Source organism: Ylistrum balloti, unplaced genomic scaffold (genome assembly GCF_031769215.1).
Source record: "Ylistrum balloti isolate Yb309-2 unplaced genomic scaffold, AGI_CSIRO_Ybal_v1 Utg369794, whole genome shotgun sequence".
Taxonomy (NCBI): domain Eukaryota; kingdom Metazoa; phylum Mollusca; class Bivalvia; order Pectinida; family Pectinidae; genus Ylistrum; species Ylistrum balloti.
In genome coordinates, this window is record NW_026781975.1 from 573,621 (window position 1) to 600,236 (window position 26,616).

The following is a 26,616-nucleotide window of genomic DNA, read 5'->3' on the forward strand; positions in this document are numbered from 1 at the left end:
TAATTAAATGGTATCATACACAAATACAAAATTGAATAAATTTGTGGCAAAGAGTTGCAGATATCTGAATGTAAAACAAATGTGAAAAAGTAATCGAGGAACGAGGATCTTGATTGTTCAAAGACATATCCTGAAATACTCATTCTGAAAAACAATCATTGTATATCCGAAATATTGTTGTAGAGCTTTCTTTTTTCTGGCAGTGAAGCTGTCGTATTTATCATAGATTGGATGCGTATAATTTGGATAATTGAAATAAATTTACTGCTGACGATGTATCACTTAATGATACAGCTCGTGATATAAAGCTAAAACCGACCTAGTTATAGATACATTGACACGTGAATATCGCTTCACCTTATCTTACAGTGAACATTCGTACCATAGGTATATAACTGCTAATTCACTGAATCCGATATCTGCTATTCCCAGCGAAGGTCAAGTTTCTTCTACATGTGCAGGTTAGATGTAAACTCGGTTCCTGTCAGATGTTGCATATGTTATCAAATCAGGATGGAGAAATCCTGTTAACGAGGATGTAATGCCTGTCTCGTGTATTATATTCAGACTTTTGCCTTTCTGGCAGGGTTAATGTTTCTTCATCGTCGACGATGCTTCAAATCAAATGCATTTAAACATTTCGGTTCAATAATTATCTATTTTATTATGTTAAACACAGATGTATTATTTCAGTTTGTCATAATGACGGAAAATAAAACAAAAATAGTTAAATATTTTGTTTAATTATCAAAAATGTGTTATAAAAATAATAAATCAACATTAAACAATCTGATGCATTATCATTCAGGTAATTGTTTTGATCACTCGCCACTACTTCACATTATGCAAGCAATGATTGTATTGCTCCTAACAGTTAAATAAAACATGAATTATCATGCGTATCTAGTTTTGTTTCATTACCTCGAATGTGGGTTTTTGGTCTGAAAAAAAATGCCACCAGGCACTTTTAATGCAGTACTACATTAAGAATAATTCAAAGCAGGAGTTTGCTTTTTAGGTTATTTCGGTAAGGCGATTTTGTTGATGTGACGTATAAACTCATTTCTGATTGGCAGCCTGTTACGTGTTACGCACACAATGTATTGGCTAAAAAGTGACACGTAGATTATGACTAAAAACGGATTTTTTTTACTGCATGTAAGTCATGGCCTTTCAACAGATATTTTTGCTATTTATATATAATGTAACTATTTAATAATAATAAACTTGTGACTTAAATGTATCATACATTATCATGATGCTTATTTTTTACATAAATATTTCATTTCAGTTAAGGATATCTTTCGCATACATCTTTTACACATGTAGTGGTATATTACCATATATTACGGAGACAACTTCAAACATTGGAGTTATTTTCGTGTCAATGATATATGTTCCTAACAAATAACTTAATTCCTCTAATTTGTCATCAAGTTGAATTTTAGACATGAAGTAGATAATCTGAAATTACATTTCACAAAAAAGATACTATATTACTATATTATTTTAGTCATTTATGCCACTGTGACTTGTGATGGCTTAATATATTGTGCATAATTGCGTTTCATTATTAGTTTTCACGCAAAATTGTGGCAGGAGTGAATGACATGAGAATATTTTTTAACTAAAATTGTGCTTTATTTTGAAATGTATGAAATATTAAATGTCCCAGTGGTATGATGTTTTATCTGAGGTGAACCAACAAGTTAGCGTGTAAGGTATAAATTATTCACAAGCCCTTCCTTACACAACGATGCAGTTTCTGTAACAGTGTAACAAACCTTCGTCTGGAATATCATCACTTGACATGCTCTATTTCTGGCTTTCGTGAGAGCGGTTACACTTCCTGTACACTAATCATACTTTTTCAGGATATCACGTAAATAATGTTCAAGGTTTTAACTTAAAAAGCGATGGAATAACATATATAGACAAAGTATTATCAAACTAGTTATAAGAAGTAGACAGATGTGTTAGCACGATTAGTAAGATACATGTCCATACATTATACAGGGAAAATGTAATTTTAAAGTTTAATGTCTCCAAAATGGATCGTTCAACTATTACCAAATTTTATATGTGTCACCTTTACTTTCACATTTGGAATACCGCTAAATTTCAACAACTCTGTTATTCTGTGTTTATGGTAATCGTGTTTACAAGATCGCGCTTTTAGTGCACCAAAACGTTCACCTATTTTATAAAGTCTCTTACCAGCGATCCCTAAAATCGAGCACCTCATGTAGAATTAAAATCTTATCTTTGCGGATGTTGGTAGGTGTCACACTGTTCGTGTTCGCCATCCTAGCTGCCAGATATTACACATCCCTGTTCCCGAAGGAATGTGAATGGTGTTTCCTTGGCACAGTTCTGAGCGTCTACGCTTTCCATACGTTCCATCAGCATGGTGCCTCTGCCTGTTTCTTCCATTATGTAATACAGTGGTGAAGTGGAGAGTTGTTCGCTTCGTCAGTTATATTCACATATGCTCCTGCTTTAGAGATCAAGGGATGGGACAATAGCGTCCATTTTGTCAGAAAGCACCATCAATGCCAAAAGTAGAAGCTGTTTACCTTGTTCACTTTCTGGGTTGAGTACAATCACTCGCCTTACTTCTTCAGTGAAACCTTCTTTTTCTGCATCCTGTCCTTCCGAATAGTAAAACAATTGTATAAAATCAATAGCGATCACAAGGAGCGATCTGAAGTTTTCAAATGTATTCTTCTGCAATGGCCGAACTGCCAGTATTCCGGAAAAATCCTGGATTTGTTTTACCACCATGCCAAACACATCTACAATATCGCTAGCCTGTACCTGTCAAAAATATCCATATAATGTAATTTAGTGAGATATAAACATTCAATATGACAATTTTCTACCACAAATAGATATTCCTGATATAATTTAACACACCCACACACCCACACCCACCCACCCACCCACACCCTCACACAAACACACAGAAATTGCAGAGACATTGATGGACAACAGTTCGATCTAAGCGAAATATCCTATTAAAAGTAAATCAATTGCATTAATTTGCTATTTGTTAAAATTTCGCAAAGTCAATGGAACTATTCACTACAGACGAAAATGTTAACAGGATTCCTCAATGGCTGTTGTCGTGTTTGTGAAGGAGTATGAATAATAAGATATGATAATAGATAACAGAACAAGATCCGACACAAATATTTCAAAATTGTTGTACCGCAACTACTTTACCTTCTCGTTGATTTGTCCGGAAGAGGACAGTTTTATCATCTCCTCGAAGAGATCTTTTAACTTGCGTAAGTCTGATACGACGTTTTCGTCAGATGCTGCTAGCCATCGTCTCATTTCGCCATACGCATATTTCCAGAGATCGACCGCACGTTGATAGTGATTGGAATTAGCATAAGTTACCCCTCTGTTCCAAATCCTAATTATTGTCTGCTCGTGCCTCGTACCTAGGATCCTTTCGCGGGCAAGCAATGCATGCATGTAAATTTTGTCCTTATCCGAAGTTATCAGAGATCTGCACTCTTCAGGATTTGCAGTTTCTCTATGGAATCTATACACTTGCTTAGTTTCTTCTGGGATTGCTTTTGTGAGAGGTGCCTTCGGATTAGTGTACCTCAAGTCCATTGCTTTTTCCCAAAATTGCAGTCCTTTTGGAATATCATCGAAGTCATCAATCATGGATGCGCCAAGCAGTTCGTACCCCTCTACCAATCGTGACAGCTTCATCACAGTATTGTCCCTGATGTAATCGAATATTGTCTGGTTCCCTTGAATTGCTGCTTGATGGAGGATGTGGACCTCTGTGGTAATTTTTATGAAATGGGATACACCGGCCCCAAGGAAAAGCCTGACTAAATCAAACCGATCAGATTCTATGGCGTGAAACATTGCTGTGTATCCATCTATCGTTGTGGAATTTACAGATGCGCCGTTACTGACCAGAAACTCACAGAGCTCTACAGGACCATTGGTTGCATTTATCAGGCATGTGCTGCCGTACACATTTGGCTGATGAATATTGGCGCCGTTTTCAACAAGATACCGAACTATCTTTAGATTATTGAGGTAGCACGCGCAGCGCACAGGAGTCGAGTATGTGGAAGAGTCAGCATGAATATCAGCCCCGTGTTCTACTAAGAGTTTCACTATTGGGAAAAATTGTTCGCCCACGGCGACCCAAAGGGGAGTAACTCGGTCTTCGAAATTTTCTGTCTCTAGTACATATAAACCTCGTAATTCAGTATCAACATTACATTCGGTCAACATATAGTTCACTATATCTACTTTACCCAGCAAACATGCGTGAAAAAATGGCGCCTGCTCATCTTGGACATGATTTATTATCGTACTTTGTTTTTCTTTACTAAAATGATTCAAATACAATTTTAATCCTTCTAAGTCTTTACAGCTGATAAATGACTTAACTTTCAAACTCGCATCACTCGGACTGTAACTGAGTTGATTCGCTTTACTAAGAATTTGCTTCTCCATGTTACTATAACGGCTTCTTCTTATCGGGCTGTTTTCTGTGTGTAACAAGCCAGGTAAACTCTGTAAAGGAAAGTGCAATGCACATAGTTATAAGTCCAAATTAAATCAAACATTTCTCTTGGTCATGAAACACTGACCACCTAAATACGAACTACCTGTCAATCCTATCCGTATTCCATAATGAATAAACAAAATACGCTGTTGATAAACCGGTGTATATAAAACATGGTTGAATACACAAATTACTTAGAAGCACCATCCACATATATTGTACAATAGACCTTACTTGGTGGGAGAATAATGGACCTTATCCTAAAATAATTTTATCTTTAATCGATATTTGGGCATATTTCTAAACTTTAAAGTTTACAAGTAAAACGGCAACAAGAAAATACTAACATGAAAATATATCCATAATTTAAATTCTAATTACATAAAACCAGGACAAAATATGAATAAATGGAAAATTTACACAGAGCCTCCTGAAAAAGTACAAGAGAATAAAGCCAGGTGTTCCGGAAGAGTGAACATCTTTTACTTCATCGACAACACCGGCCATGTAAACCTTGGTCAATCCAAGTAAATCAGAACAATGTATACAAAAACGGTCCCAACAGGCAAACTAACGAGTATCGAACTGTCCACTCTCATATCGCACAAAGAAATAGAGTATTTCTCAATGAAATCACCATGACGTCCGGAAAACTTCCCCATAATTTTCATCAACCTGCATCTTTTGAAACCCTGTGTTACGAGATTGCCCGTCACTTGACGACTTCATGCACGCAAATCGTGATAACGGGAACAGGCCTATAAACACTAAAGGTTGAGGATGCTGGGTTATTACTATCAAGAAATGGAACATTTACAATAGGGAAACTGAAAATGCATTGTGTATTCACGTCAACACTCGACAAAAAAACAAAAACAAAAAACAAAACAAAAAAACAAAAAAAAACAAAAAAAAAAAACATGCGACTGCTCTATCCTAAAAATTGGCCTTCGACATATACATAACATATTAAGAAACTTTAAAGTCATTATTTATTTGAATAAAATGGAACCTGGTCTGTTTTGCAGACACAACTCCACTCTTAGTAGTCAGAATGGAATTAACAATCTATCCATGATTTTATTTTTTGTCTTAGTGGTGGTTCCCATTGCACCCATTGTCGTGCATAGAGAGTCGAAAAACACACTTAAATGTATTGATAATGTGAGCACACCTTATCTTTTATAGCAGTCCTGTCAAAATGTCTTTCGTAGAACAATTACTGCATGTGTAAATGTTACACAATTTACACGCGTGGAAGCTGAGAGTACGTAGCATCGCCTAGTGGAATCTCCCATTAATATAACTGTATAGTGTCCGCCTTGTGACCACAGGACGTTTCCGATTACTGCTTACCATTAGTTAATTGATGTTGTTGTATATGTAATATCCTTACAATAGAACTAGAATATGGTTTGTGGTTGTGAGAGGGCTGTCTTTTTTCTATTTGACCACATCTTCGTCGGGCTTGGTGGCATAAACTTCCGACAGACAATTGGAATATCTATGGCAACTAATTTTCTCCCTCTGTTAGCTGACTTGTTTTTTTGTTTTCATACGAGGCTAAATCTATTGAAGAGCTTATCAAAACAGACACAATTTAACTTTCAGGTATATTGATGACGTCTTTTCTTGATAAACCCAAGAAATTTATTGACCACGTCCATCTCTTGTACCAACCAGCATTGGAAATTAAAGACACGACAGACTCTTCTAAATCAGCCGCTTATCTTTTCCTACAACAAAGCAAACATGGACAGCTTTCCACCAAGCTGTATGATAAATGTGATTATTTCAATTTCGCTATTGTGAATTTTCTGTTTCAGGATACCAACATCCCTGCATCTCCAACATATATATTTTTTACATATAGCAGCTGATTCGATATTCAGGGGTCTTTTCCCATTATCACGATTTTCGTGCAAGAAGTCGTAAACTGACGGATAATCTCGTAATACTGGTTTCATACGATGCAGACTGATGAAAATTGATAGGGCGTTTTACGGTTGTCTTATATTTCTTTGTGCAATGTGAAACGGACAGTGTTTGATGTTCGTTAGTTTACTTGACGATTACATTGTTGTATACCTTATTCTTCTCGTTTGAGGACATAATATTACCTGGATTGATCAAGGTTTACATGACGGGTGTCGTCGATGAAGCACATGCCACTTGCTCTTCCGGAACATTGGGTTTTATTCTTTTTGTACTTTTTCATGAGTCTTCGTGTAAATCGTTCTTTTTTTACTATTTTGTCCTGGTTTCCTTGAATTTAATTTTGGATTATGGTAATAATGAGACAGTGAAAGAGGAAGTAGAAAATAGTGTAAAAGCTGTCAGGACATGTCATCTTGATTACTGCTTTCGGATGGTGGAATTCACACCTTTTGAGTGAAAGCAGCCTATTCAAGCTCCTACGAGGACAGAGCATTTTTCATTTCTCTCTTCTATTACATCACGGACTTGAATATAGATTCTAAGCTCTTCTACTCCGATGTGAAAAAAAAAGTTAACTTACCTTCGGATTTCACACCAGTTCGGCCATCGCGACGTCAAACCGAAAGTAAACAAAATGTTGTAAAAACCTGGAAGTAAAAATAGATAAACTATATGCATTTGGAACCCACATCGACATTGAACCTATCATAGGCCAAAAATCAAAATTTACTCCTGATGATACACTTATTGTAAGAAAATTTACTCCTGATGATACATTCAATGTCAGAAATTTTGGAATATACTTTCACAAATAACGTTTTGTACATGAAAAAAAATTATACGTAGTGTAAGGGAGTTAACTCTAACTAAAACACAATGACTGTGCCATCATATAGTTTTACAAGTGTGTAATTGTTAGATGCAATGAATTCAGACAACTTTGTACCGACACCTCATCCACCCCCCCCCCCCCCCCCCCCCCCCCCTTTTTTTTTTTTTTATTTCCTTTCTAACATTTCCACAGTTTTGACTAAATCTTCAAAAATGGATAAGTGATTAATCAATGTTCTGGTCGACATTTTTTTGTAAATGTGAAAATTTCCAAATTTGATAGCGATGGTTAACATAGAGACAATTATCATCCTTACCTACCTATCATGGACTGGCCTCCACCTCCTTATCTGTACGTAACCGTTACACATTCTCTCCATATCCAATAAAAAATACAGAAAAAACAGAGTTGTCAACCCACATTTATTGACATATAAATACACTTATGCCAAATACAGCAAATCTTTACAAAATTCCTAAACATTGGTTGAATAAACACACTACCGTATTATTTACACGTATTGGTGTAGTTTTAGTGACAGTTCAGGGAAAGGAAAGACCTGTTTCCTATCCCTATATTGTAGCATGTTTTCATGACTTTAAAGTTAATAATAGAACTTCCAGTGATATTGTTGGACGGTATCTCCATGGTTAGGTTTTTTTTTTTTTTTTTTGCCACATGGTCCTTGAGTTCTATCATCGTTGTGATATTGCTTTATTCCACCAGAATTACGGCGTACGTCACAGGTGCTTTTACAGTCAATCAACTCAATAGTATTACGACTGTATATATTACTTGCCATATAAGGATACTATTAATAAGTCATGTAAATGTTTGGGTGGCCTACCCTCTTTGTCAATATTTCGAAATTACATGTACATTAGCTTGTATGCAAGGAATGTGAGTACTATTGTTTTAGAAAACATTATATAAATACATACTTTAAATTTAAATCCTTTGTATGTTGTTGTTTCATAAATAGTCGTTGTGACAACCTCTTCAAATTTCTGAATAAACTCATAAAACATTTGCATAAACAGAAGCTTTTATGGTTCTTGTGACCGAATTTCATCATTGCACTTAATGTTGACAGACCTACAGCAACCTTTTTACTAAATAAATTCCTTTTTTAACTTCAGTCAACTTGATGACAGAACTTTTGTTATGATGTAAATAAAATGAGATGTCTGATTCTATAGACTTTTACAGACTAGCTAACCATACTATTGTCATTGTACATGAGGTGTTGATAGAGCGAGTGTCATGGTGAGTATCCAGAAATGTTAACAAATGGATCTTTCTTCTATATACAAAAAAATATGTTTGTAGAATCAACCTTTTCAGAATTATGCGGCTGAATTTTATTGCAATTAAACTGTTGAAATGTCCTCTCACAAATGCATGCAAGTGAGCTTTTTTCTTTTCAGCAGCAAAAACGCTTCCATCAAAATTTAAATATTACTATAACAATACTGTTGTATGCATAAGACTGAAAATGAGAAATCAAACCTGAATGATGTGGTAATAATAGCATGAAGTTAAAGTTACTTGACAAAGAAATGGCTTATCCTCATTCCTGACACAACAAAACTTGTTTAGTGCATGGAGTAATGTTTAGAATAATCACTTTTGCGAAAACTGAGTTAGTAATCACATATAATTCAAATTAAATTGTAACATAATAGTTCACAATCATGAAATAATTCAATTTAAACTTAGATATGTCAAAGATTTGATATGACAAACTTTACAAAATTGATTTCTAGAGAGAGGTTAATCATCATTTCCTATATAAATACCATATATAATACCACTTATCACATTTAATGTTCACTATATGTAATTATCAGGTAATTATTTTTACATGTATCAGGTGTGTTTCGTTTTCTGTATGTTAAGTATATACATCGTAACCATAACTGATACAGAAGCATATTTTCCTATGCATATATACACAACTTTAATTTTAAACATATATTTTAGAGAATGTAAGGTAAGCATACACTCAACCTGGCTGAGGTGAGTCTCCAGTAGTGTTGAGTAGAAGCAACATACACCCACCAGATTACACTGTTATTGACTGAAATGACAGAGTCTTGTGGGTCCCTTGAGGAGTTATCAGTGATATAAGGGAAACTGTTCACAGGGAATAACCTCTTAGTGACCTTAAATCTTCAGGAAATGACTGACATGGTTAACCTGTGTATAAAACACATCGTTCAAATGTAATTTAGGAGCGATACCAAATTTTCAGCAATCAAAAGTAACAGACGTGACAAGATGATGAATATCATAAGCCAATTTTGGCTACACCAGTTTTACTAGCATGATAAAATATAGTGGAGTTACACAGTGATCATACATAGTTAAAAAATAAATTCAATGTAACAAATTATTGCTTCAATTTCCTGATCAAAACACAAAGTATCTAAAAGTTTTACACCAAGTCTCTTTTTCTTTCCATTGGAGCTGATAACAAGCACACCAGTAAAGAGAAGTAAATCCTTATTCAAAAGAGCTAGAAAACTTCTAAAGCTCAAGAAAAGAAAAGAAAAAAAAAAAAATCACATGAATTGGTATATTTCTACTATCAAACATGAAATTTATTCAATTTCGTAAAACCAGCATGTAGTGAAAGATCAAATTGTGTGACCTTTATTTGGTGGTATTTTGACTGAACATAAACCAAAGACACTGTGTGTGTTGAAATTTATTCACAAATCAATAACTCGTAACAAACTCATCATTTCAATAGCTTACACAGAGAACATTTTCTCTTTTTTCCTTGACAAACTATTTTTTAAGGAAATCGTATGTTTAAAGTGTAAATGTATTACAGAGACATATTTGTGAAAAAAAACTCCAAAGGATAAACCCAAAAGCATATATATCACAAGTATAGCATCCATTTATTACATATTTTACTGTGTTTTAATTATAAGAATAGCAATTAAGTCAATACAAATTTCTATTCAATGAGTAAATAAACATACTCATTTTGCATATTGGCACCAACAACCATTTTACTGTAAGTAAGATATAATTAGCACTTCATTTTAATTAATGCATGTACACTTAACTGTTAAACATTTCACTAACTGTAAAAGATATGACCATGTAATGTAAATAGTTTTCAAAATGCAAAAAAATTCATTACATATTAACATGTACACAAAGGTAAGCTGTGGTATGAACTGCAAGCAAGGCAAAGCTGGTGTAGGAAATTAAAACAAATATCATATCCACAAAATTCCTATTAATGCACAAAATTTACAAAATGTTGATATTCCAATCAAAATCATTAATTGTGCTTGAAGGTTCCTCTTGCTACCTGAGGATACCTACTTTCCAAGGAATTTCACTATTTTTCTATTTTATTTCGGCAACTTGAATAAAAAAAGAATGAAAAAAAATGTCTTTGCTAGCTACAAAATTATTCTGCATTCAATTTTATGAATAAGATGACAATATATATATGAAAAAATTGTAGATCAACCCAAACTAAATTGTTGGACTTATTTGCTGTGTTTTTTTGAAAATGTTTTCCTCTAGATGTTTTGCTGCATATATATTAAAGAACATTTACAATTGTTAAAGTGTAAAAGATTTTTCAGATAATGTAAGAAATGTCAGTGCTAATTTGATACATACTTTGTATATATCATAAAGGAATTGAGGTCCATTCTGTTAATGAATATTTTATCAAAAAGGACGCATGTAACTAATTTATATTTCACAGAAATGCTTTTTAAATGTAGTCATATTTGACATCAGAAAATAAATGCTGTTCATGGTAAACTTGAAACATTAACAGTCTCATCACAAGTTGTAGAGTCCTACAGGTGCAACAAATGATGTTATAAATTATTTCAAACCACATTCAGAGTCTGTCCAGGCACACATCTTAAAAGTTCATAAAATTTCATAAAGATTCCCTGTGCTGTAATTAAATCCTGGAGAGGTGTAATTACATGTTCAGAGATATCCTGATTTTAATTTTAAGTATCGGTTGATATCTAACTCTCCATTCAAAACAGCTAAGTACAGCTCTTATTTATCAATCACAATGTAGAATTACCACACATTCATCTAACTCTCTGATCTGGTACACTGTACTATACAGACTTTGTGTGAGGTTTCTGTGTATCCACCAATACTTGTGTAGGATCTTGGCTAAAGCTTTTCTTGGCTAAAGTGGAGTTCTGCAATATCTTCAGTCCTACTTTTAAATAGTAATATATGTACTGTTCCTTTAACTTTAAATTACAAATACATATTCTATATATCTTCTTCGACTATCCTTCACATCTCCATAATTTATTAATATCTAAATTATGTATGGAAGTCTTCTTTATTGCCATTTCTTCATGGAATGAATCATTTCCTGGTGAAATTTTCTAACGAGTCTTCATGGAGATCAGATTCCTCATCATGTCAAAGCTGTTTCCATCAGGCTGTACTGAGTGTCTAGTTCCATCATCTGCGATCACATCCAGATAGCCGTACTCATCCAGGCCCTGTATTGTTACATCAATATTCTCCTCCTCTAGATGCACACGACTGCCACTGTCAAGATCAATATAATTCCACAGACTTAAGGTGGAGAAAGATATCACACAGGATTTTGTATTTCAATAGATTGTATGAAAATTTCTTAGTTATGATTTGTTCAATAGTCCTATTATTCAAGCTTGTATTGGAGGATTTTCATTGAAATCGAAAGGTCTGTACTAATATTTATGAAAACAGCATCTCAAAAATTCAAATTCTGAACCATGTACTAAATCTATGAAATTGTGAAGAACACCCTGTTACTCTATCCTTGAAAATAAAAGTGACATTAGTTACTGTAACATTTGATACATGACAAGCCAGTATATGTATCAGCGGTATCTCTATCTGGAGTAGCCATTTTTTGCAGGGTCACCTCACCTGTGTAGCCAGCGTTGGCAGTAGAGTTGGAGGAACTTGCTTTCACCCTCAGTCTGGAACTGGTTGATCAGGTGTTCTATGATGGACACTGTACGTCCTACCAATTGTTCTTTACTACACAGATCCAGTGTGTTTCCTGTCTCGTTGTTGTGGCGCTCGATCAGATCGTTGATACAAATTGTTGGATTCTTGTTGCTGACATTAAAACCGCAACCTAGTACAAAATAACACAAAATTTAATTTCTTTTTTCCACTAAAATTTATTAGTGTTTTAAAGTTTATTGACACACTACAAAAAATTCTATTGATATGGAGTCTCTGGTTTTTGAGGGACTAATTTCATTAATTCTTATATATCAGTGACAGACTACCTGATCTAAAACAACTAAATCTTAAAACACAAAAGGAAACATTTTCAGCAACAAAGTCTCATTGAAGAGAGCAACAATCAGAATTTGAATGTTAGAGTAGATTTTATTCCATAACTGACCTGTTGGGTCACATCACTGGCCATGTCTTAGATATCATAAGAAAAATCTGCAATAACCTCTATTGTAATATCTAAATAAGTCACGTCTTGATGTTATCACATAATTGTGTCAGTAGTTAAAAACTGTCCCATCCAATTTGAAATAAGCCTGCTTCAATTATTGAGAATTTTATTTAAGTTTTCAAGTTTTTCATTTGTGCTATAAGATAAACAGAATCACATACTCATGTCCATGTGATATGGAGTTACTAAAACCCACTAAATAATTTGTCTTTCTTATGAAATCATTGAACTTGGTAAATAAATTCCACATGAAATTGAAACTCACTTAAGGTCCACTATCTATTGAATGTACATACAAAATTACAAGTCACCTACAATTAGAGAATTTCTCAAGCTACAGCCAGTTCTTGGTTCCATGAAAATACTCCTTAGTCTTCTCAATCTCAGTAATTATGATTTGATTTGTCACACTTTGTAGTAAATGAATACTTACCAATGTTTGCTTGAAGAACACCATCAGTGATGGTTGACTTAATAACGACTCCCCCAAGCTTCATCTTGTTACTAAAGTATATGTCGTTTGGCCACTTCAACCTTAAGTCAATGTCCTAGAAGTATATCATATAACAGAAACTGTTGAAAGGATAACATGATTTTTAATATCAAATTTGGTTAAACTAGTGTTTTGATATTATACTTGTCTGTCATGACACAATTCCGAGTAACAATAATTATGTACACCAGAAGCTGTGATATCAACATTTGTTTATTGAGGTATTCATAAAATGTAAGCCTACTCAGTAATGATTTACACATTTCACAATCTCCTTTCCTTAACCAGGTTATAATCTCCTTTCCTTAACCAGGTTAGGTTACAAACTCCTTTCCTTAACCAGATTACAATATCCTTTCCTTAACAAGGTTATATATAACATAGTAATCAAACAAAATCATTGATGGTATTCATAATGTGTAAGCCGAAGTTATTCAATAACAAGGCATTGTTAATGATACAAATCCCATAACTGCAGTTCCACCATGACTTAAGCTCAGTAATCAAGAAAGATGATGATCAAGAGTGTGAAGATTAATCAAAATCTCTCAAGTAATTTATGAAGTTACTGGTTAAGAGTACCAGCAGTAGTTACAAGGTTTTTCTAAAAATAGTAATGGTGACTTTGACCTGGACCTGGACAACTTTGAACTTAAATTAAGCAATGAATTATTATATTATGGTTCTTTACATAAATACAAAATTTGACTGAAATCCTTTCAGGAATGAAACTACAAAGAGTTCTGATAAAGATTTACTAACAGTAGTTACAGTGACCCCAACCCTACAACTATGAGAAATGGAACAAGTCTAAGATCTAATGGTCCTTTATGAGCGTGTGAAGTTTGACAAGTATAACTCCTACATTATGTATGCCATGTGTTATCTATTGGAACATCCCTATATCCACTCTCCGACATTTGTAGCGATGAGATTATTACTGAATGCATGCAAGGAATATACAAAATGTACATAAAAGGTCACTAGGTTATCATCCTGGCTTCACTGTTAATCAGGTATTCATTAGAGAATATGTTATGGAAAGTAGATTTTCCACAAAATTTATAGATAATTTAACTTCCTATTCATCCAATATCCCAGTATTGAAAGGATGTCTTGTATTTACCTGGTAACCTGGAAGGGAGCGTACACTCTCCACGACAGCCAGTGAGGTGATGTGTTGGAGGTAGGATGCATGTCGGCCAAGAGGACTGTCCATAGGTACACTGACAAGGAGAGAGAACATGGCACAGCCCACAGGACTAAGCCAGGCATTGCCACCACGGCCTACAACAGTAAATAATCGATATAGGTGTACAAAGTATTGAACTTAAAATATCCATGTTGTTGTAACAACATAAACTCAAAAGTACTGGCTACTTGCATTAAATCAAAATTTCCATGTAGTTCTTCAAACATTCACTCGAAATATTTCTATATCCCTGTATTTTAACCGATGATAATTTAAGCCACTATCTCAGAAGAGCTACCAATTATCATTAACTCACAATGTCCCTGTAGCCCTCCCAACATTTACTGTCCTAGTAGTGCTTCCAACATTTACTCATAATACCCCTGTCCCCTGTTATCCTACGAGCATTAACTCACAATGTCCCAGTAGTACTTCCAACATTTACTTATAATGCCCATGTAGCCCTACCAACATTAACTCACAAGGTCTCTGTAGTCCTACCAACATTAAATCACATTGTCCCAGTAGTACTTCCAACATTAATTCACAATGCCCCTATTATCCTACCAACATTAACTCACATTGTCTCTGTAGTCCTACCAACATTAACTCACATTGTCCCAGTAGTACTTCCAACACTAATTCATAATGCCCATATTATCCTACCAACAATAACTCACAATGTCCCTCTGTAGCCCTACCAACATGAACTCACAATGTCCCTGAACCCCTACCAACATGAACTCACAATGTCCCTGAACCCCTACCAACATGAACTCACAATGTCCCTGAACCCCTACCAACATGAACTCACAATGTCCCTGAACCCCTACCAACATGAACTCACAATGTCCCTGAACCCCTACCAACATGAACTCACAATGTCCCTGAACCCCTACCAACATGAACTCACAATGTCCCTGAACCCCTACCAACATGAACTCACAATGTCCCTGAACCCCTACCAACATGAACTCACAATGTCCCTGAACCCCTACCAACATTAACTCACAATGTCCCTGAACCCCTACCAACATTAACTCACAATGTCCCTGAACCCCTACCAACATTAACTCACAATGTCCCTGAACCCCTACCAACATTAACTCACAAGTCTCTGTAGCCCTACTAACATTAACTTATAGTGTCCCACTGTAGCCCAATCTATCTTTATCATCACTTTTATACTGTTATATAGATTTATATCATATCTAAAAACAATTCTTTCAGTCACAACTTGTACCTCACATTATTGTGGTATTTAACAAAACCACTGTAGCCCAATCTATCTTTGCCTGTTATATAGATTTATATCATATCTAAAAACAATTCTTTCAGTCACAACTTGTACCTCACATTATTGTGGTATTTAAAAAAACATGACCAACCTTTGCCTCGCGTCTGTTTGCCTGGAATGGCAATTACTCCTGCACCACTGGGTACACAAAACTGTAGCCTGTTAACAAAATGATCAGATAAAGGTGACACATAAGTACATAGCACTGTGCATCAAAACAGATGTAGGTGATATACATGAACAGCAAACAGATAAAGGTGACACATAAATACATAGCACTGTGCATCAAAACAGATATAGGTGACACACAGGCACATCAAACAGATGCAGGTGACACACAGGTACATTAAACAGATACAGGTGACACACATGTACATCAAAAAGATATAGGTGACACACAGGTACAAAGAAATGTACATTAAAACAGATACAGGTGACACACAGGTACATCAAACAGATACATGTGACACACAGGTACATCAAACAGATACAGGTGACACACAGGTACAGCAAAGAGATAGAGGTGACACACAGGTACAGCAAACAGATAGAGGTGACACACAGGTATATCAAATAGATACAGGTGACACACAGGCACATCAAACAGATACAGGTGACACACAGGTACATCAAACAGATACAGGTGATACACATGTACATCAAACAGATACAGGTGACACACATGTACATCAAATAGATACGGGTGACACACAGGCACATCAAACAAATACAGGTGACACACATGTACATCAAATAGATACAGGTGACACACAGGCACATCAAACAAATACAGGTGACACACAGGTACATCAAACAGATACAGGTGACACACAGGTACATTAAACAGATATAGGTGACACACAGGTACATTAAAATAGATACAGGTGACACACAGGTACATCAAACAGGTACAGGTGACACACAGGTACAGCAAACAGATACAGGTGACACACAGGTACATCAAAAAGATACAGGTGACAAACAGGTACATCAAACAGGTACAGGTGACATTCAGGTACATCAAACAGATACAGGTGACACACAGGTACATCAAACAGATACAGGTGACACACAGGTACATCAAACAGAAACAGGTCACACACAGGTACATCAAACAGATACAGGTGACACACAGGTACATTAAACAGATACAGGTGACACAAAGGTAAATCAAATAGATACAGGTGACACACATGTACATCAAACAAATACAGGTGACACACAGGTACATGAAACAGATACAGGTGACACACAGGTACATTAAAATAGATACAGGTGACACACAGGTACATCAAACAGAAACAGGTCACACACAGGTACATCAAACAGATACAGGTGACACACAGGTACATCAAACAGATACAGGTGACACACATGTATAACAAACAGATACAGGTGACACACATGTACATCAAACAGATATAGGTGACACACAGGTACATCAAACAGATACAGGTGACACACAGGTACAGCAAATAGATACAGGTGACACACAGGTACATCAAACAGATACAGGTGACACACATGTACAATAAACAGATACATGAGACACACATGTACATCAAAAAGATATAGGTGACACACAGGTACAAAGAACTGTACATTAAAACAGATACAGGTGACACACAGGTACATCAAACAGATACAGGTGACACACAGGTACATCAAACAGATACAGGTGACACACAGGTACAGCAAAGAGATACAGGTGACACACAGGTCAAACAGATACAGGTGACACACAGTACATCAAACAGATACAGGTGACACACACATCAAACAGATACAGGTGACACACAGGTACATCAAACAGATACAGGTGACACACAGGTACATCAAACAGATACAGGTGACACACAGGTACATCAAACAGATACAGGTGACACACATGTACATCAAACAGATACAGGTGACACACAGGTACATCAAACAGACACACAGGTGACACACAGGTACATGACACAATAGATACAGATATAGGTGACACACATGTACATCAAACAGATACAGGTGACACACATGTACATCAAACAGATAAAGGTGACACACAGGTACATCAAACAGATACAGGTCACACACACATCAAACAGTACATGACACACAGGTAATCAAACAGATACAGGTGACACACAGGTACATCAAACAGATACAGGTGACACACAGGTACATCAAACAGATATAGGTGACACACAGGTACATCAAACAGATACAGGTGACACACAGGTACATTAAACAGATATAGGTGACACACATGTACATCAAACAGATACAGGTGATACACATGTACATCAAACAGATACAGGTGACACACAGGTACATCAAACAGATACAGGTGACACACAGGTACATCAAACAGAAACAGGTCACACACAGGTACATCAAACAGATACAGGTGACACACATGTACATCAAACAGATACAGGTGACACACAGGTACATTAATATAGATACAGGTGACACACAGGTACATCAAACAGATACAGGTGACACACAGGTACATCAAACAGATATAGGTGACACACAGGTACATCAAACAGATACAGGTGACACACAGGTACAGCAAACAGATACAGGTGACACACAGGTACATCAAACAGATACAGGTCACACACAGGTACACACAGGTGACACACAGGTACATTAAACAGATACAGGTGACACAAAGGTAAATCAAATAGATACAGGTGACACACAGGCACATCAAACAAATACAGGTGACACACAGGTACATTAAACAGATACAGGTGACACACAGGTACATTAAACAGATATAGGTGACACACATGTACATCAAACAGATACAGGTGATACACATGTACATCAAACAGATACAGGTGACACACAGGTACATTAAACAGATACAGGTGACACACATGTACATCAAACAGATACAGGTGATACACATGTACATCAAACAGATACAGGTGACACACAGGTACATTAAAATAGATACAGGTGACACACAGGTACATCAAACAGAAACAGGTCACACACAGGTACATCAAACAGATACAGGTGACACACAGGTACATCAAACAGATACAGGTGACACACATGTATAACAAACACAGGTGACACACATGTACATCAAACAGATATAGGTGACACACAGGTACATCAAACAGATACAGGTGACACACATGTACATAAACAGATACAGGTGACACACAGGTACATCAAAACAGATACAGGTGACACACAGGACCCCTCCAGGCTGCTACAAACAGATACAGGTGACACTGTCAGTCAAAACAGATGCAGGTGACACACAGGTACATTAAACAGATACAGGTGACACACATGTACATCAAAAAGATATAGGTGACACATAAGTACATAGCACTGTGCATCAAAACAGATATAGGTGACACACAGGCACATCAAACAGATACAGGTGACACACAGGTACATTAAACAGATACAGGTGACACACATGTACATCAAAAAGATATAGGTGACACACAGGCACATCAAACAGATACAGGTGACACACAGGTACATCAAACAGATACAGATGACACACAGGTACATTAAACAGATATAGGTGACACACATGTACATCAAACAGATACAGGTGATACACATGTACATCAAACAGATACAGGTGACACACATGTACATCAAACAGATACAGGTGACACACATGTACATCAAACAGATACAGGTGACACACATGTACATCAAACAGATATAGGTGACACACAGGTAAATCAAACATATAGGTGACACACAGGTACATCAAACAGTACAATGACACACAGGTACATTAAACAGATATAGGTGACACACATGTACATCAAACAGATACAGGTGACACACATGTACATCAAACAGATACAGGTGACACACAGGTACATTAATATAGATACAGGTCACACACAGGTACATCAAACAGATACAGGTCACACACAGGTATATCAAACAGATACAGGTGACACACATGTATAACAAACAGATACAGGTGACACACAGGTACATCAAACAGATATAGGTGACACACATGTACATCAAACAGATACAGATGACACACAGGTACATTAAACAGATCAAACAGATACAGGTGATACACATGTACATCAAACAGATACAGGTGACACACATGTACATCAAACATATACAGGTGACACACATGTACATCAAACAGATACAGGTGACACACATGTACATCAAAAAGATATAGGTGACACACAGGTACAAAGAAATGTACATTAAAACAGATACAGGTGACACACAGGTACATCAAACAGATACAAGTGACACACAGGTACATCAAACAGATACAGGTGACACACATGTACATCAAATAGATACAGGTGATACACATGTACATCAAACAGATACAGGTGACACACATGTACATCAAACAGATACAGGTGACACACATGTACATCAAACAGATACGGGTGACACACAGGCACATCAAACAGATACAGGTGACACACATGTACATCAAATAGATACAGGTGACACACAGGCACATCAAACAAATACAGGTGACACACAGGTACATCAAACAGATACAGGTGACACACAGGTACATTAAACAGATATAGGTGACACACAGGTACATTAAAATAGATACAGGTGACACACAGGTACATCAAACAGATATAGGTGACACACAGGTAAATCAAACACATAGGTGACACACAGGTACATCAAACAGGTACAGGTGACACACAGGTACAGCAAACAGATACAGGTGACACACAGGTACATCAAACAGATACAGGTGACAAACAGGTACATCAAACAGGTACAGGTGACATTCAGGTACATCAAACAGATACAGGTGACACACAGGTACATCAAACAGATACAGGTGACACACATGTACATCAAACAGAAACAGGTCACACACAGGTACATCAAACAGATACAGGTGACACACAGGTACATTAAACAGATACAGGTGACACAAAGGTAAATCAAATAGATACAGGTGACACAAAGGCACATCAAACAAATACAGGTGACACACAGGTACATCAAACAGATACAGGTGACACACAGGTACATTAAACAGATATAGGTGACACACATGTACATCAAACAGATACAGGTGATACACATGTACATCAAACAGATACAGGTGACACACAGGTACATTAAACAGATATAGGTGACACACATGTACATCAAACAGATACAGGTGATATACATGTACATCAAACAGATACAGGTGACACACAGGTACATTAAAATAGATACAGGTGACACACAGGTACATCAAACAGAAACAGGTCACACACAGGTACATCAAACAGATACAGGTGACACACAGGTACATCAAACAGATACAGGTGACACACATGTATAACAAACAGATACAGGTGACACACATGTACATCAAACAGATATAGGTGACACACAGGTACATCAAACAGATACAGGTGACACACATGTACAATAAACAGATACATGAGACACACATGTACAAAGAACTGTACATCAAAACAGGTATCCATCTTCCAGTGATCTACCCAGCTAAGGACCCCTCCTTACTTACCGGACCGACGTTGGCTCCTTCCCCCCTGTCAGTCAAAACAGATATAGGTGACACACAGGCACATTAAACAGATACAGGTGACACACATGTACATCAAAAAGATATAGGTGACACACAGTTACAAAGAACTGTACATTAAAACAGATACAGGTGACACACAGGTACATCAAACAGACACAAGTGACACACAGGTACATCAAACAGATACAGGTGACACACAGGTAAATCAAATAGATACAGGTGACACAAAGGCACATCAAACAGATACAGGTGACACACAGGTACATCAAACAGATACAGATGACACACAGGTACATTAAACAGATATAGGTGACACACATGTACATCAAACAGATACAGGTGATACACATGTACATCAAACAGATACAGGTGACACACATGTACATCAAACAGATACAGGTGACACACATGTACATCAAACAGATACAGGTGACACACATGTACATCAAACAGATATAGGTGACACACAGGTAAATCAAACATATAGGTGACACACAGGTACATCAAACAGGTACAGATGACACACAGGTACATTAAACAGATATAGGTGACACACATGTACATCAAACAGATACAGGTGATATACATGTACATCAAACAGATACAGGTGACACACAGGTACATTAATATAGATACAGGTCACACACAGGTACATCAAACAGATACAGGTGACACACAGGTATATCAAACAGATACAGGTGACACACATGTATAACAAACAGATACAGGTGACACACAGGTACATCAAACAGATATAGGTGACACACATGTACATCAAACAGATACAGATGACACACAGGTACATTAAACAGATATAGGTGACACACATGTACATCAAACAGATACAGGTGATACACATGTACATCAAACAGATACAGGTGACACACATGTACATCAAACAGATACAGGTGACACACATGTACATCAAACAGATACAGGTGACACACATGTACATCAAACAGATATAGGTGACACACAGGTAAATCAAACATATAGGTGACACACAGGTACATCAAACAGGTACAGATGACACACAGGTACATTAAACAGATATAGGTGACACACATGTACATCAAACAGATACAGGTGATATACATGTACATCAAACAGATACAGGTGACACACAGGTACATTAATATAGATACAGGTCACACACAGGTACATCAAACAGATACAGGTGACACACAGGTATATCAAACAGATATAGGTGACACACATGTACATCAAACAGATACAGGTGACACACAGGTACATCAAACAGATATAGGTGACACACAGGTACATCAAACATATAGGTGACACACAGGTATATTAAACAAATATAGGTGACACACAGGTACATCAAACAGGTACATCAAACAGGTACAGATGACACACAGGTACATCAAACAGATACAGGTGACACACAGGTACATTAAACAGATATAGGTGACACACATGTACATTAAACAGATATAGGTGACACACAGGTACATTAAACAAATATAGGTGACACACAGGTACATCAAACAGGTACATCAAACAGGTACAGATGACACACAGGTACATCAAACAGATACAGGTGACACACAGGTACATCAAACAGATATAGGTGACACACATGTACATCAAACAGATATAGGTGACACACAGGTACATCAAACAGGTACAGGTGACACTCAGGTACATCAAACAGATACAGGTGACACACATGTACATCAAACAGATACAGGTGACACAAAGGTACACACAGACAACCTTTGTTAATTATTAAAACCTCCTTTGTACCAATATGTAAAACATGTGGTTATGAAGAATTAAAATCACTATATGACATGTCTTTGACAATATTCTAATTTAATTCTAAATAATGTATTAAATTTTTGCACAAATTAAAGTTTAGTCCTAAATTTAGTTTTGTTGTTGGGAAAGCTGACTACTCACTTGTCAAAAAGCGGCATTGTGGTAGGAAGCACATCAATCACCATCAGTGTATTTCCCAGTGTAGTAGAGGACAAGTTTTTGAAGTAGACATCATCATTGAAGAAGTTTAGAACTCCTTGACCAGTGGAGTGCCCAGTCACTACAGGCAAAAGACTCTCAGTGACAGGCCCTTCACTTTGGGAGTACTCGGACATAAATTGTAGGGTGACAGTACTGGATAGGAGTTTACCATCTGCATTCAACTTTGTTTGCACGCTCTCCAGAAACTTGGACTTGACACTCTGTACAACATAAATATATTCATTTTGATTAAATCAACAATTATTAAAAGATAGCTATATCAATAGTTGTTTTGAATCTAAATTCTAAAAGAGAAATTCTAAATGGATTCAATACTACCTGTTACATCTGTGAAAATTTAATAATTCATCACATACCTCATTGTTTGACAACAGGTAACATGGTGTAAACACTGGTACAGAGCTGGTATCTGTATCAACACCAAGGTCCTGTAACAGTTCTTTGAGCATGTCACAACGGTCCTGATTGGATTGTTTCAGCAGAGTAAACTGCTCAGCTGAACTAGAATGCTCTGTTGGGTCTCTGTTTAATAACACCTGTAATGATAATTCAACTGTTACACCTCAGCATCTTAAATCATGTCTAACTTTAAAAACATCTAAATATCAGGTGTTTGAAATGTTGATTATGCAGAATAACAGTTTTATGATAAACATTGTTGGAGTGATGTTTTTATGTTGATCTTGAGCTATACACTTGTTATCACACTAATCTAAACACAAAGATTTATCTAACAAGCTACATCTACTATTAGTGCCAGGCAAGCTCACACAACTATAAATCTTACCTGTGACATTATAGCATGTCCAGCCTCCTCCGCCTGTGACTTCACATCTAAGATAACAGGACGACCATTATGGTTTGTCCCCAGAACAGTTAGAGTGACCTTTTCACCTGTGACCTCTTTCGGATCATACCAGTGGTTCCCACACAGTACAGACACTTCTTTCCAAGTAAGAAAATTGACTTTGGAAATCCCCATGTGATCCTGATGCTCTATCTCATGCCTAGCAACAAACATGGCATCAAACGGACTACCAAAACTGAGAATGATGCCTCCACTCTCAAAGTATCGGAGAAAAGCATCTCCTACTCCATCATGGAGACTGTCACATGACACAACCAGAAGAGCAGAGTTATCTGCCCATGGATCCCGCTTCACTTGGTCATGGTTTAAGGCATAGATAACATAACGTTCTAGATTGATACACTGTTCCAAAGTTGCTTTCACAGCAGCAAATTTTTTGTCTGTGTCTTTCTTCCCACAATACACAAGAATGTTAGGAGGTTTTATATTACCTGACATCATTTTCACACGTTCTACTGATTCTAGAAACTGAGAGTCAAACTCACAGAGTTCTTCACCACAACCACTCTCTGCCTCGTCCTCCACTACACTTTCGCTGTATGGTGTTGGGGTTGTAGAATCCAACAGGTTGGAGCTACAGATGCTTGTTCTTGAAGCCAGTGATTCGTTGGACCAATCACATGAAACAGTTTCCCCTAGGCGATCTCGCTGAGCTTTCAGTAGGACCGACTGAATATTGTTGATGTTCAGCTCTTGATGGAGGTCAGTTTCCTCTGTAACAGTGTCCTCTCCAGCTTGGCACTCCTCAATCTGTGGAACAAGGTCAGCAGCTGACCCACACGTCTTTACACCTTAAACAAATAAGAATACAATTATTATTTATAACCATGGTGTTTTCAAAATGAAGTACCAGTGCCTTGAAAAGAACAACATACATGTATACTGTCAGTGAAAACATTTTTATTTAGAAATCCATCAAAAAGTTAATCTAAATGAATTACTGAATGTGAAGAAGATTCTACATACCAAGTAAAACATGTCAGAAATCTAAATGCAATCACTCAATAACAGACATGTGTACTGTCAGTAAAAATAATCCATTTCAAAGTTAATCTAGATTAATTACCTAATGTAAACAAGGTTCTAGATATCTCAAACATGCAAGAACTGTAAACACAATCACCAAACAGAATTATGCAAGATGCATATTAATGTTACCGTAAGCTATAAATATATTCTAACCAAAAACAGCACTAATGAAAGCATTTTAGCTGTTTTACAATGTCTTGTAATGGAAGTTTCCCATTGTCACACCTGGGTATATGGTGAAGAGTCAGTTCAAATGAATCATTCTACAGACAGGATATAAAAAATTACAGTATGCATAGCAATGAGGGGTAAACCTGACACGTGCCTTTTCGGTTTTTCAACTTACACACACCTGGTAGGCTTTACTCAAGTTATTGGTATAAGATTAAAAAAATGCATTCGTTGACTAAACATATGACTACATCATGCAAGTAAAATATTCCTACAAAAACACAAAACATATGAAACTGAATGGCTTTCCTGTCTGCTTTGTACATACGTGGTAACCTCCTCTGTCTTACTGCTGTCTCTATCACCACAGTAATACACCTGGCCTTGTTCTGAGAAAGTGAGTCACAGTCTATTCATAGGAGATCGGTTTTCCCAACACTTATGTATACACATGTGTGTCTACTACTACACCACTTTCACATTCAATGCAAATGTAGGACATAGAGTGCTGGATGACCTATTCAGCTAGATGTATAAAATATACTGAACATTGACTATAATGTTAAGATGACACATGTACATATACTGAACATAGACAACTGTTCACATGTCAACAACCATCCCTCTACAGGACACATATACTGAACATAGACAACTGTTCACATGTCAACAACCATCCCTCTACAGGACACATATACTGAACATAGACAACTGTTCACATGTCAACAACCATCCCTCTACAACAACTGTTCACATGTCAACAACCATCCCTCTACAGGACACATGTACTGAACATAGACAACTGTTCACATGTCAACAACCATCCCTCTACAGGACACATGTACTGAACATAGACAACTGTTCACATGTCAACAACCATCCCTCTACAGGACACATGTACATATACTGAACATAGACAACTGTTCACATGTCAACAACCATCCCTCTACAGGACACATGTACTGAACATAGACAACTGTTCACATGTCAACAACCATCCCTCTACAGGACACATGTACTGAACATAGACAACTGTTCACATGTCAACAACCATCCCTCTACAGGACACATGTACTGAACATAGACAACTGTTCACATGTCAACAACCATCCCTCTACAGGACACATGTACATATACTGAACATAGACAACTGTTCACATGTCAACAACCATCCCTCTACAGGACACATGTACTGAACATAGACAACTGTTCACATGTCAACAACCATCCT

General features: G+C 36.6%; 1 protein-coding gene and 1 pseudogene across 2 annotated transcripts in view; both read right to left on the minus strand.

The window, feature by feature from the left end:
* Positions 1 to 2,307: 2,307 nt before the first annotated feature.
* On the minus strand, positions 2,308 to 4,494 carry LOC132544379 (protein fem-1 homolog C-like; annotated as a pseudogene).
* A 5,519-nt stretch (positions 4,495 to 10,013) lies between these two features.
* The window catches only part of LOC132544353 (biotin--protein ligase-like), a 35,026-nt gene continuing 18,423 nt past the window's right edge, over positions 10,014 to 26,616 (minus strand). For both annotated transcript variants that reach the window (XM_060207937.1, XM_060207936.1), the window contains exons 5-12: positions 24,105 to 24,976; positions 23,674 to 23,853; positions 23,237 to 23,517; positions 15,875 to 15,942; positions 14,421 to 14,581; positions 13,235 to 13,349; positions 12,249 to 12,462; positions 10,014 to 11,882 (exon numbers count right to left, since the gene is read on the minus strand). In XM_060207937.1, the coding sequence (XP_060063920.1) occupies positions 11,714 to 11,882; positions 12,249 to 12,462; positions 13,235 to 13,349; positions 14,421 to 14,581; positions 15,875 to 15,942; positions 23,237 to 23,517; positions 23,674 to 23,853; positions 24,105 to 24,976 (2,060 nt within the window). In that variant the 3' untranslated portion in view covers positions 10,014 to 11,713. The remainder of the gene's footprint in view (positions 11,883 to 12,248; positions 12,463 to 13,234; positions 13,350 to 14,420; positions 14,582 to 15,874; positions 15,943 to 23,236; positions 23,518 to 23,673; positions 23,854 to 24,104; positions 24,977 to 26,616) is intronic.